The following is a 14,679-nucleotide window of genomic DNA, read 5'->3' as shown; positions in this document are numbered from 1 at the left end:
GCAGTGGAGATAAGTGGTCTTACGTTTGGAGCACACAGGTTTGACGGTCGCTCAGTATCAGCTTTTGTTGGTACAGAGGGACTTGTTGTCTTTGCTCTCACTGTACTGTTGCGAACTTATACGATTCTGGACTTCGCCTCCTGGTAGGCAGTCGTCGTTGAATAGGCAGCGTTCAGTGATTGAGAGGCGTTATCTGAACTCCATCCTTGTGGCTCGGAGTTCGCGTTCCTCGTTTGTCGAACACCGAGACGAGAAGACATTATTAGATTATACTAATCAGAGGATCGTCTTCTGCCGTCGTAGTGTTTGAATGAGCGTTTTTGATATTCTGTGGCTGTGGTTCTTCTGTTGTCGCAGAGGTGTACGAGAACCATCACTCCAATGCACCGGACGCATATAGTTAATTGCTTCGGCTTATACGGGCTTTAAACCTAGACAGCTATGATCACGTAAATTATATTTCGACTGAGGTTGCACGCCACTGTAGTTTATCTTACGAAAGTAGGGTCTTCTAGTGTTTGGTATGTAGATGATGTCAGTCATCTCGGGTTATTTATATTAGATCGCGTAGCCATAAAAAGGGGCAGATTTGGGCAATTGATCAATCATATTAGTTACGAAATTCATTTGCATCTCTCTTTATGTCCATTGGACATTGACATATAGACATTTGCAATAAAGGGGTCTTAATCTACAATAGTCCGCCTCCGTAGCGTAGCGGTAGCGTTACCGTCTACCACATAGGAGACCCGGGTTCGATTCCCGGCAGGGGACTGAGTGTTGTGTGTCCTTCATCATCATCTTCATCATCATTGACCCGCACGTCACCGAAGTGGCGTCGCCTGAAAAGGACCTGCAATACGTCGGCCGGACTCCCCCGAATGGGGCCTCCCGGCCAATAACGCCATACGATCATTTCATTGCCGGCCGGAGTGTCGGAGCGGTTCTAGGTGCATCTGGAACCGCGCGATCGCTACAGTCGCAGGTTCGAATGCAGCCTCGGGCATGGATGTGTGTGTGTGTGTGGTGTCCTTAGGTTAGTTAGGTTTAAGTAGTTCTAAGTTCTAGGGGACTGATGACCACAGCAGTTGAGTCCCATAGTGCTCAGAGCCATTTGAACCATCTTTGTCGTATCCCAGACATATTTTTCTTGATTCGGTAGTGCAGCTACCAAATCGCTACAAGTTGAAACGATGTGCGATCTATAGTTCGCGCCGCGTCTCCTGGAACACTGTCTTTTGCGTGAAGGGGGCGTGGCAGGTTTCCTGCGTATGCCGCTGAGGCTGCTTTCCTTGACAGACAGGCAGTGAAACAGTGCAGACAGCGCAGGTCTGCGGGGCAACGGGCCGGCTGTTTGTTGTACCGCACGTGTCAGTTTCAAGCTGGTCTGGCTGAGCATTTTCCGGACATGAGGGACGTGCACCGGACACACTATTCCTTTGAACGACCAGGTCTGGAGGCAAGTGGTCGGTCGCCGTCATTCCCTCATCTCCTGGTAGCTCCAAGTTTTTCCTCTGTTTTTCACTGCACAGCGGCTTTGTGTGATCGGTGATCTACTTTTAGTTCATTGCTTCAGTTCTGAGATCATGTAACATTCATAGAGACTCATCTTGCTCATTACTGTGAGCGTGATAATTATGACTGGTTCACTTCCTGCGCGTGTTTGTGCCCTGATGTTTCTATATCAGACTCAGTTCAGCTACCTGTTGTTGTTGTTGCTGTTCCCTATCACTACGTCTGGCCAGACGATTTGAGAATTACATTACTCGTATCAAAATACTGTGGTAACTGCTATAGAGTTCTCATTTGATTACGTGTTTCAGATTATCTGCGTTTTCTAAATTCCCTTTATGTTCAAAGTGTCATTATTCATGACATCCAAATTATTCTTGTTTTGCATGGTACATTGTGCATTAAATTGCCAAGTCGCTGTCTTTAGTCTTTTAGGGCCACCAAGTTTACGTGCCTTACGGGGGAATGCATGCATTTTGCGGGTTATACTTCCAAGCCAAGCTTCCGTTTACGTAGGCGAGGTTCATAAGCCAACTGTTCGCGTCCTGCTTCCTCATATGTTTTCCGTCCCGCGCAACGTGGCCGGTCGGAGTGGCCGTGCGGTTCTGGGCGCTACAGTCTGGAACCGAGCGACCGCTACGGTCGCAGGTTCGAATCCTGCCTCGGGCATGGATGTGTGTGATGTCCTTAGGTTAGTTAGGTTTAATTAGTTCTAAGTTCTAGGCGACTAATGACCTCAGAAGTTGAGTCGCATAGTGCTCAGAGCCATTTGAACCATTTTGAACCGCGCAACGTTTAAGTACTTGCCGTTTCCGCCTCGGGTCGTGACTTGAAGCCGAATCTTGGCTGCTGTACATCTACATCTACATCCATACTCCACAAGCCACCTGACGGTGTGGCGGAGGGTTCCTTGACTACCTCTATCGGTTCTCCCTTCTATTCCAGTCTCGTTCATGGAAAGAACGATTGTCTGTATGCCTCTGTGTGGGCTCTAATCTCTCTGATTTTATCCTCATGGTCTCTTCGCGAGATATACGTAGGAGGGAGCAATAGCCTGCTTGACTCCTCGGTGAAGGCATGTTCTCGAAACTTCAACAAAAGCCCGTACCGAGCTACTGAGTGTCTCTCTTGCAGAGTCTTCCACTGGAGTTTATCTATCATCTCCGTAACGCTTTCGCGATTACTAAATGATCCTGTAACGAAACGCGCTGCTCTCCGTTGGATTTTGTCTATCTCTTCTATCAACCCTATCTGGTACGGATTCCACACCAGAGAGCAGTATTCAAGCGGTGGGTGAAAAAGTGTACTGTAACCTACTTCCTTTGTTTTCGGACTGCATTTCCTTAGGAACCTTCCAATGAATCTCGGTCTGGTACCTGCTTTACCGACGATTAATTTTATATGGTCATTCCATTTAAAATCACTCCCAATGCCTACTCTTAGATAATTTATGGAATTACCTGCATCCAGTTGCTGACCTACTATATTGTAACTAAATGATAAACGATCTTTCTTTCTATGTATTCGCAGCACATTACACTTGTCAACACTGAGATTCAATTGCCATTCCCTTCACCATCCGTCAATTCGTTGCAGATTCTCCTGCATTTCAGTGCAATTTTCCATTGTTACAACCCCTCGATATATCCAGCATCATCCGCAAAAAGCCTCAGTGAACTTCCAATGTTATCCACAAGGTGATTTATGTATATTGTTAATAGCAACGGTCCTACGCACACCTGAAATCACACTTACATCGGAAGACTTCTCTCCATTGAGAATGACATGCTGTGTTCTGTTATCTAGGAACTCTTCAATCCAATCACACAATTGTTCTGTTAGTCCATATGCTCTTACTTTGTTCATTAAACGACTATGGGGAACTGTATCAAACGCCTTGCGGAAGTCAAGAAACACGGCATCTACCTGGGGACCCGTGTCTGTGGCCCTCTGAGTCTCGTGGACGAATAGCGCGTGCTGGGTTTCACACGACCGTCTTTTTCGAAACCCATGCTGATTCCTACAGTGTAGATTTGTAGTCTCCAGAAAAGTCATTATACTCGAACATAATACGTGTTCCAAAATTCTACAACTGATCGACGTTAGAGATATAGGTCTATAGTTCTGCACATCTGTTCGACGTCCCTTCTTGAAAACGGTGATCACCTGTGCCCTTTTGCAATCTTTTGGAACGTTACGCTCTTCTAGAGACCTACGGTACACCGCTGCAAGAAGGGGCGTAGTCTGTGTAAAATCGAACTCGTATCTCATCAGGTCCAGCGGCCTTTCCTCTTTTGAGCGATTTTAATTGTTTATCTATCCCTCTGTCATCTACACTCCTGGAAATTGAAATAAGAACACCGTGAATTCATTGTCCCAGGAAGGGGAAACTTTATTGACACATTCCTGGGGTCAGATACATTACATGATCACACTGACAGAACCACAGGCACATAGACACAGGCAACAGAGCATGCACAATGTCGGCACTAGTACAGTGTATATCCACCTTTCGCAGCAATGCAAGCTGCTATTCTCCCATGGAGACGATCGTAGAGATGCTGGATGTAGTCCTGTGGAACGGCTTGCCATGCCATTTCCACCTGGCGCCTCAGTTGGACCAGCGTTCGTGCTGGACGTGCAGACCGCATGAGACGACGCTTCATCCAGTCCCAAACATGCTCAATGGGGGATAGATCCGGAGATCTTGCTGGCCAGGGTAGTTGACTTACACCTTCTAGAGCACGTTGGGTGGCACGGGATACATGCGGACGTGCATTGTCCTGTTGGAACAGCAAGTTCCCTTGCCGGTCTAGGAATGGTAGAACGATGGGTTCGATGACGGTTTGGATGTACTGTGCACGTGTCCCCTCGACGATCACCAGTGGTGTACGGCCAGTGTAGGAGATCGCTCCCCACACCATGATGCCGGGTGTTGGCCCTGTGTGCCTTGGTCGTATGCAGTCCTGATTGTGGCGCTCACCTGCACGGCGCCAAACACGCATACGACCATCATTGGCACCAAGGCAGAAGCGACTCTCATCGCTGAAGACGACACATCTCCATTCGTCCCTCCATTCACGCCTGTCGCGACACCACTGGAGGCGGGCTGCACGATGTTGGGGCGTGAGCGGAAGACGGCCTAACGGTGTGCGGGACCGTAGCCCAGCTTCATGGAGACGGTTGCGAATGGTCCTCGCCGATACCCCAGGAGCAACAGTGTCCCTAATTTGCTGGGAAGTGGCGGTGCGGTCCTCTACGGCACTGCGTAGGATCCTACGGTCTTGGCGTGCATCCGTGCGTCGCTGCGGTCCGGTCCCAGGTCGACGGGCACGTGCACCTTCCGCCGACCATTGGCGACAACATCGATGTCCTGTGGAGACCTCACGCCCCACGTGTTGAGCAATTCGGCGGTACGTGCACCCGGCCTCCCGCATGCCCACTATACGCCCTCGCTCAAAGTCCGTCAACTGCACATACGGTTCACGTCCACACTGTCGCGGCATGCTACCATTGTTAAAGACTGCGATGGAGCTCCGTATGCCACGGCAAACTGGCTGACACTGACGGCGGCGGTGCACAAATGCTGCGCAGCTAGCGCCATTCGACGGCCAACACCGCGGTTCCTGGTGTGTCCGCTGTGCCGTGCGTGTGATCATTGCTTGTACAGCCCTCTCGCAGTGTCCGGAGCAAGTATGGTGGGTCTGACAAACCGGTGTCAATGTGTTCTTTTTTCCATTTCCAGGAGTGTATTTCGATATCTACAATTTTGTCATCTGTGCGACAATCTAGAGAAGGAACTACAGTGCAGCCTTCCTCTGTGAAACAGCTTTGGGAAAAGACATTTAGTATTTCGGCCTTTGGTCTGTCATCCTCTGTTTCAGTACCATTTTGGTCTCAGAGCGTCTGGACATTTAGCTTCGTGTAATTTTTGTTTGTCTGCAAGGCTTTGGCTATGTTTATGTTTGCTGTGAAGTTCCCTTTGCTTCCATAGCAGTTTTCTAACTCGGTTGTTGTACCACGGTGGCTCTTTTCCGTCTCTTACGATCTTGCTTGGCACATTCTCATCTAATGCATATGGTACGATGGCTTTGAACTTTGTCGACTGATCATCAACACTATCTGTACTTGAGACAAAACTTTTGTGTTGAGCCGTCAAGTACTCTGAAATCTGCTTTTTGTAACTTTCACTAAACAGAAAAATCTTCCTACCTTTTTTAATATTTCTATTTACGGCTGAAATCATCGAAGCTGTAATCGCTTTATGATCGCTGATTCCCTGTTCTGCGTTAACTGTTTCAAATAGTCAGGGTCTGTTTGTCACCAGAAGGTCTAATATGTTATCGCCACGAGTCGGTTCTCTGTTTAACTGTTCAAGGTAGTTTTCAGATAACGCACTTAAAAAAATTTCACTGGATTCTTTGTCCCTGCCACCCGTTATAAACGTTTGAGTCTCCCAGTCTATATCTGGTAAATTAAAATCTCCACCCAAAACTATAACATGGTCTGGAAATCTACTCGAAATATTTTCCAAATTTTTCTTCAGGTGCTCTGCCACAACAGCTGCTGAGCCAGGGCCCATAGAGACATCCAATTACCAATTCTGAGACTGCTTTAACTGTGTCGGGCCTAGGGAGGGAATTCTCTAATCGAAAACACCCACATGTGCACTCCACACGTACTACGCTACCCTTGTAGCCGCTTCCTGCGTGTAGTGCACACCGGACCTATTCAGGGGGACCCTACATTTCTCCACCCGATTGCGGAGGTCGAGAAATTTGCTCCTCAGATCTCCGCAGAATCGTCTGAGCCTCTGGTTTAAGCCTTCCACTCAGCTCCAAACCAGAGGACCGCGATCGGTTCTGGGTTCGACACTACAAATAGTTAGCTCAGATTCCACCCCGAGAGCGACGCTTTCCGGCTTCACCAACTCCTCCAACCGCCTGTATGAACTGAGGATGACCTCTGAACCCAGACGGTAGGAGTCATTGGTGCCGACATGAGCAACAATTTGCAGTCGGGTGCACGCAGTGCTCTCTATCGCCGCCGGCAGGGCCTTCTCCACATCTCGGATGAGACCCCCCTGCCTAGCAGACAGAGTGAACACTGGCTTCCTTCCCCGACCTTACCGCTATTTCCCTAAGGGGCTCCATCACCCGCCTAACGCTGGAGTTCCCAATCACTAATAAACCCTTCCCCCCCCCCCCCCCCCCCCGTGTGCCTGCTCGGACCTTGCTGTAAGTGGAGGTGGTTATCTTTTAGCAGCTCTTCACAAAGTAATCTGATTTCTTAAGTTTTTAATCGTCTTACTTAAAAATTACTTCTCTGTTCATCAGGCTATCACTGTTTGTTTGTGTCCTGGGGCAAGTTCCCATTGGTTGCCTAGAAAGGAAGGAGTATATAGTGTATCGGGACGACCTAAGTAATTTCTGGTCCATTCGACTGGTCCACACTGCCCGACACACAGTGGTTTCATATCAAGCAGTTTGAATTGTTTTTGCATCCTTTTAATGAATTTAAGGTAAGCCTCAATTATTTTTTGTGTTTTACTCAAACACATTCTTGGATGTTTGTGGACTGCCTCTTTTGAGGTCTGTTTCCTTAGAACCTTTGAAGTGACAATTAGTGAAATATTATCTTGATTCTCTTATTGAAATTTGCTGTAAATATTTCAGCAACAGAAAACAGTGGCGTACTAAGTTTTTATATTTTTGGAAAGAGAATAACATTTGTTGTAAACTTAAACTTTCATACTTTATGGTCCTATGGATGACTTTTGGAGAGTTGAGAGCAAGTATTTGAATTAATACTATAACCTTTTTGTTATTTGGTCTCACTTAAATATTTGGTAACATTGTTGATCGATCGTCAGTAATCGCTCTTCAATGATTCTATCTAACTGCGTAGTTTTATCTTAATGTGTCAAGGTCCTGTAGACCAAAATTGGTAAATTTATTTTTCCTGAGGAGTTTTAATAAAGATCTTGATACAACTGATGTTCAGTCCTTATTTTGCCCAGCCTTCCTAGACAACCTTACGCCAGTTATGCATACCACAAGTAATATCTAATACGTTCTTATTTTATACCTTAGACATATGTACACGGTGTAATGGGCATATATGCAGAAATTTTTATAAGTGGTACCTTAATACGTATATATGTTAGTGTGTTGAAAGTTTTTTCGCTGTATCAAGCTGTCTTCCCACAAATACAACACAAACTTTATGACGTGATATTTTCTGCACAGTCGTAAATGTACCACAAAGTGAACTACACCTGTCAGTATAGATTAACCGTTTCACGTCTGTGCTTCCACACTTCAACACCTGACCTGCTACCCACGGGAAAATAAACATTAATGGCTTGCTCTTGCCACGTGTGCTTGGAGGTACTAACCAACCTAAAAGCATACTACTCCTAACAGATATGATACTGGTTTAATATTGTTCAGTACACTGACTCCAGTCCCTAATAGAAACATCTGCATTTACACTGTTACACACTGTATAAACCATTTAAGCTACTCATACATAGAAATTTGGGAGTGGTAAGTGGTACTTCTATGCTGCTATTTCCAGCGTGAATGTTAAAAAACCTTCAGAATCAGATAACACATGGTCACAGCCTAATTCACATATAAAATAAAAGAAAAATATCGGTTTGACGTGCCTCAGAGATAGAGGGAAGCAACTCATGTGTACTGATATTGCTTCTGATCATTTTCTGGGTAATTATGTCTCTCATTATAAGTAGACTAGAGAGAGAGATGTAAGGCGCCTTGTTGGAAAGTAGCAGGCGTAATTCCATAATACCGGAAAATGTCTCAGAATTTTATCAGTATACTCAGTACTGTACCCTGTCGTAGGCGGTTGGAAAGGCCATGCTAGTAACGATGCCAACAAGAGGAGCGCGGAACTTGTGCGCGAACACGGCCATGCAGTCGACGTAGAAGATCTCCGCGATCACCAGGTCGTAGTGGTCTTGCGAGTGGACCAGCTTCTCCACTTCTGGGTGTTCGTAGACGGTGCGGCAAGCGTCCATACAGAAGTGCCAGTTGTACAGGAGCCCAAACGGGCCGGACACCATCTCCACAAGGTCCATAGTCAGCTAAAACGGCAAAAAAAGAAAACATCGCTATAAAATCGCAGAAACTTCATTGCAGCATTATTTCTTTCAGAGTTACAAATAATTCCATTCGACGTGACGAACAAAAACACAGTGCGTGTTTCTCAAGTGAACATGAAAGTAGAGTGTTCCATACTGGAATCCAATTTGCATGTGCCACACATCTATCACCAGTTTGTTCTCCCCAAGTACCTACAGGACTCTCCCATGTGGGTAAAAAAATGAGATATATGAGTAGCCACTACAGGAGTTCAACGAAAATGTAGGGGGTATGAACAAAATTCGTAATCTGGCAGACCCCTCATGTAAAACGGCTGTACTTTTGTGAAAGTGAAACAGAAACGTCCTATCCAGACGGTGATTAGAAACTGATGCATTGAGTTGTAAGGATGACATAAAGGATCTCCAGAAAGGCATACAACATGAATGCTGCTATCAGTCGATATCTATCTCGATTCTGAAGAATCAGATGAGCCTGGTACATTTTTTTTTTTTTTTTTTTTTGTCATCAGTCTACTGTGCTAACCTCTTCATCTCAGAGTAGCACTTGCAACCTACGTCCTCAATTATTTGCTTGACGTATTCCAATCTCTGTCTTCCTCTACAGTTTTTGCCCTCTACAGCTCCCTCTAGTACCATGGAAGTCATTCCCTCATGTCTTAGCAGATGTCCTGTCATCCTGCCCCTTCTCCTTATCAGTGTTTTCCACATATTCCTTTCCTCTCCGATTCTGCATAGAACCTCCTCATTCCTTACCTTATCAGTCCACCTAATTTTCAACATTCGTCTATAGCACCACATCTCAAATGCTTCGATTCTCTTCTGTTCCGGTTTTCCCACAGTCCATGTTTCACTACCACACAATGCTGTACTCCAGACGTACATCCTCAGAAATTTCTTCCTCAAATTAAGGCCGGTATTTGATATTAGTAGACTTCTCTTGGCCAGAAACGCCTTTTTTGCCATAGCGAGTCTGCTTTTGATGTCCTCCTTGCTCCGTCCGTCATTGGTTATTTTACTGCCTAGGTAGCAGAATTCCTTAACTTCATTGACTTTGTGACCATCAATCCTGATGTTAAGTGTCTCGCTGTTCTCATTTCTACTACTTCTCATTACCTTCGTCTTTCTCCGTTTTACTCTCAAACCATACTGTGTACTCATTAGACTGTTCATTCCGTTCAGCAGATCATTTAATTCTTCTTCACTTTCACTCAGGATAGCAATGTCATCAGCGAATCGTATCATTGATATCCTTTCACCTTGTATTTTAATTCCACTCCTGGGACCTTTCTTTTATTCCCATCATGGCTTCCTCGATGTACAGATTGAAGAGTAGGGGCGAAAGGCTACAGCCTTGTCTTACACCCTTCTTAATACGAGCACATCGTTCTTGATCGCCCACTCTTATTATTCCCTCTTCGTTGTTGTACATATTGTATATGACCCGTCTCTCCCTATAGCTTACCCCTACTTTTTTCAGAATCACGAACAGCTTGCACCATTTTATATTGTCGAACGTTTTTTCCAGGTCGACAAATCCTATGAAAGTGTCTTGATTTTTCTTTAGCCTTGCTCCCATTATTAGCCGTAACGTCAGAATTGCCTCTCTCGTCCCTTTAATTTTCCTAAAGCCAAACTGATCGTCACCTAGCGCATTCTCAATTTTCTTTTCCATTCTTCTGTATATTATTCTTGTAAACAGCTTCGATGCATGAGCTGTTAAGCTGATTGTGCGATAATTCTCGCACTTGTCAGCTCTTGCCGTCTTTGGAATTGTGTGGATGACGCTTTTCCGAAAGTCAGATGGTATGTCGCCAGACTCATGTATTCTACACACCAACGTGAATAGTCGTTTTGTTGCCACTTCCCCCAACGATTTTAGAAATTCTGATGGAATGTTATCTATCCCTTCAGCCTTATTTGACCGTAAGTCCTCCAAAGCTCTTTTAAATCCCGATTCTAATACTGGATCCCCTATCTCTTCTAAATCGACTCCTGTTTCCTCTTCTATCACATCAGACAAATCTTTACCCTCATAGAGGCTTTCAATGTATTCTTTCCACCTATCTGCTCTCTCCTCTGCATTTAACAGTGGAATTCCCGTTGCACTCGTAATGTTACCACCGTTGCTTTTAATGTCACCAAAGGTTGTTTTGACTTTCCTGTATGCTGAGTCTGTCCTTCCGACAATCATATCTTTTTCGATGGCTTCACATTTTTCCTGCAGCCATTTCGTCTTAGCTTCCCTGCACTTCCTATTTATTTCATTCCTCAGCGACTTGTATTTCTGTATTCCTGATTTTCCCGGAACATGTTTGTACTTCCTCCTTTCATCAATCAACTGAAGTATTTCTTCTGTTACCCATGGTTTCTTCGCAGCTACCTTCTTTGTACCTATGTTTTCCTTCCCAACTTCTGTGATGGCCCTTTTTAGAGATGTCCATTCCTCTTCAACTGTACTGCCTACTGCGCTATTCCTTATTGCTGTATCTATAGCGTTAGAGAACTTCAAACGTATCTCGTCATTCCTTAGTACTTCCGTATCCCACTTCTTTGCGTATTGATTCTTCCTGACTAATGTCTTGAACTTCAGCCTACTCGTCATCACTACTATATTATGACCTGAGTCTATATTTGCTCCTGGGTACGCCTTGCAGTCCAGTATCTGATTTCGTAATCTCTGTCTGACCATGATGTAATCTAATTGAAATCTTCCCGTATCTCCCGGCCTTTTCCAAGTATACCTACTCCTCTTGTGATTGTTGAACAGGGTATTCGCTATTACTGGCTGAAACTTGTTACAGAACTCAATTAGTCTTTCTCCTCTTTCATTCCTTGTCCCAAGCCCATATTCTCCTGTAACCTTTTCTTCTACTCCTTTCCCTACAACTGCATTCCAGTCGCCCATGACTATTAGATTTTCGTCCCCCTTTACATACTGCATTACCCTTTCTATATCCTCATAGACTTTCTCTATCTGTTCATCTTTAGCTTGTGACGTCGGCATGTATACGTGTACTATCGTTGTCGGTGTTGGTCTGCTGTCGATTCTGATTAGAACAACTCGGTCACTGAACTGTTCACAGTAACACACCCTCTGCCCTACCTTCCTATTCATAACGAATCCTACACCTGTTATACCATTTTCTGCTGCTGTTGATATTACCCGATACTCATCTGACCAGAAATCCTTGTCTTCCTTCCACTTCACTTCACTGACCCCTACTATATCTAGACTGAGCCTTTGCATTTCCCTTTTCAGATTTTCTAGTTTCCCTACCACGTTCAAGCTTCTGACATTCCACGCCCCGACTCGTAGAACGTTACCCTTTCGTTGATTATTCAATCTTTTTCTCATGGTAACCTCCCCCTTGGCAGTCCCCTCCCTGAGATCCGAATGGGGGACTATTCCGGAATCTTTTGCTAATGGAGAGATCATCATGACACCTCTTCAATTACAGGCCACATGTCCTGTGGATACACGTTACGTGTCTTTAATGCAGTGGTTTCCATTGCCTTCTGCATCCTCATGTCGTTGATCATTGCTAATTCTTCCGCCTTTAGGGGCAATTTCCCACCCCAAGGACAAGAGAGTGCCCTGAACCTCTATCCGCTCCTCCGCCCTCTTTGACAAGATCCTTGGCAGAATGTGGCTTACTTCTTATGCCGGAAGTCTTCGGCCGCCAATGCTGATTACTTATCAAAATTTAGGCAGTGGTGGGGATCGAACCCAGGACCGGTGACGTTTTGATTATGAATCAAAGACGCTACCCCTTCTTCTTTTTTTGTTTTTTGTTCACGTTTTGTTCGTTGCATCTGCTCGGGGCGGACGTCGTAAGAAATCCGTTTAAGTTCGTTGTTGATCGATTAACTCAGTTTTTTTATTACAGAGGGCAGCTAACCCTCTGACCGAACACGCTGAGCTACCATGCCGGCTATCCGTAGACCACGGGTATGGTACATTACTAAGCTTCGTTTAAGCGCCGTTCTCGCAGAGACGATGCGCTACAGGACAGATTTTATTATTATTATTATTATTATTATTATTTTCGATTATTCTCATTTAAGAGAGCGTTTGAACTTGAATTCCTTTATGATGATTGTTTATGTTTCTTCTGAACCCAAATTTTCTTCATGTGTTCACTGTGTTGTTTCTTTCGCTCCGCTGTCCATTTGCATCCTGGTTTCTTCTGTGTTGTGGTGTCAAATTTATGTTTTTTGATGATGTTCCTGAATTCAGTTCTATTTTCTGCATCATTTACTGTTATGTGTGCTTGCCTGAGGTCCTCTTCAACTTCTTTTATCCATTTTTTTTCCCTGCCTGAGTTGATGACTTTAAGAATTCGCTTTGAAATTCTGTTTTCATTCATCCTGTGGATATGTCCGTTGAACTGCAATCTTCTTTTCCTTATTGTATCAGTAATCTTGTCTGTGTATTTATATAATTCTGATGTTGCTCTCTTCTTCCAGATTCCTTGCTCTTGTATCGGGCCAAAAATTTTCCTGAGAATTTTCCTTTCTTGTTTCTCTATTTCTTTGACTTTAGTTTTCCCACCTATTTGTGTTGTTTCAGATGCATACTGTGCCTCCGGAAGTACGACAGTGTTGTAGTGCCTCAATTTTGCGTTAATGGATATGGGCGTTTTGTTATAATAGTTCCACGTGAGTTTATATGCTTTCTGTAGTTCTTTTATTCTTTCCTCACTGGCCTTTAGGTTGATCCCTGATGGCTGGATGATTTCTCCCAGGTACTTAAAATGTGGTACTTGTACGATTTTCCCATGGGTTGTCACAATAGGCAATTTGTCTTGTGGCACTCTATCTATGTACTGGGTTTTCTCTTATGGGATTACGTCTTTATTATTATTATTATTTCATTATTATTATCAGTCTTCTGATTGTTTTGATGTGGCCCGCTATGGAATCGTCTTCTGTGTCAAATTTTTCATCTCAGAGCAGCACTTGCAAGCTACATCTACAATTATTTGCTGGATGTATTCCAGTCTCTGCCTTCCTCTACTTTTTTACCCTCTACATTTTCCTTTACTACCATGGAAGCTACTCCCTGATGTCGTAACAGATGTCTTATCATCCTGTCACCTCATCAGCGTAATCCATACATTGCTATCCTCGCCGATCCTGCTGAGAACCACCTCATTCGTTACCCTATCAGTTACCCAATTTTCAACCTACGTCTGTAACACCACTTCTCAGATGCTTAGATTCTCTTCTATTCCGGTATGCCCACAGTCCATGTTTCACTGCCATATGATGCTGTGCTACAAACGTACATTCTCAGAAATTTCCTCTTCAAATTAAAGCCTAGGTTTGATACCACTGGACTTCTCTTGACCAGGAATGTCCTTTGTGCCAGTACTAGACCGTTTTTAATGTCCTCATTGCATCGTCCATCATGGGTTATTTTACTGCTTGGGTAGCGGAATTACTTAATTTATTTAACTTCTTGATCCTCAGATTTGATGTTAAGTTTCTCGCTGTTCTCTTTTCTGCTACTTCGCATTGCTCTCGTCTTTCTTCGGTTTACTCTAAATCCATATCCTTTACTCATTAGACTGCTTATTTCTTAAAAAACACATCCTGTAATTCTTTTTCACTTTCACTGATGATAGCAATATCATCGGCGAACCTTTTAATTGATGTCCTTTCGCCTTGAATTTTAATTTCACTCCTGAATCTTTCTTTGATTTATGTCATTGCTTCTTTGATATATAGACTGAAAAGTAGGGGTAACGGCTACATCACTGTGTTACATCCTTTTTAATCAGTGCACTTCGGTTTTTTTCACCTTCCAGTCTTGGTGTTGCTTCTCGGATCTTGTATATATTCTTCGTCACCCGCCTTTCCCTACAGCTTACCACGAATTTCCTAAGAATTTCGAACCTCTCATAGCTTTCTACATTGTCTAACGACTTTTGCAGGTCAGCAGATCCTGTGAGAGTATTACGATTGCTTTCACCATCAACCACGACGTCAGAACTTCGTCTCTCTTGCCTTTACCTTTCCTAAAGCCAAACTGGTCG

The 14,679-nt window shown here is 44.3% G+C and overlaps 1 protein-coding gene across 1 annotated transcript in view; it reads right to left on the bottom strand.

The window, feature by feature from the left end:
• The window catches only part of LOC126262414 (UDP-glycosyltransferase UGT5-like), a 115,235-nt gene that overhangs the window by 63,878 nt on the left and 36,678 nt on the right, over positions 1–14,679 (bottom strand). Inside the window, exon 3 of the mRNA XM_049959042.1 lies at positions 8,369–8,620. Coding sequence (XP_049814999.1) covers positions 8,369–8,620 — 252 coding nt within the window. The remainder of the gene's footprint in view (positions 1–8,368; positions 8,621–14,679) is intronic.

This window comes from Schistocerca nitens, chromosome 6, assembly GCF_023898315.1.
Source record: "Schistocerca nitens isolate TAMUIC-IGC-003100 chromosome 6, iqSchNite1.1, whole genome shotgun sequence".
In the NCBI taxonomy this organism is placed as follows: domain Eukaryota; kingdom Metazoa; phylum Arthropoda; class Insecta; order Orthoptera; family Acrididae; genus Schistocerca; species Schistocerca nitens.
Note: the sequence above shows the minus strand (reverse complement) of the source record. Positions and strands in the feature narration are given on the sequence as shown.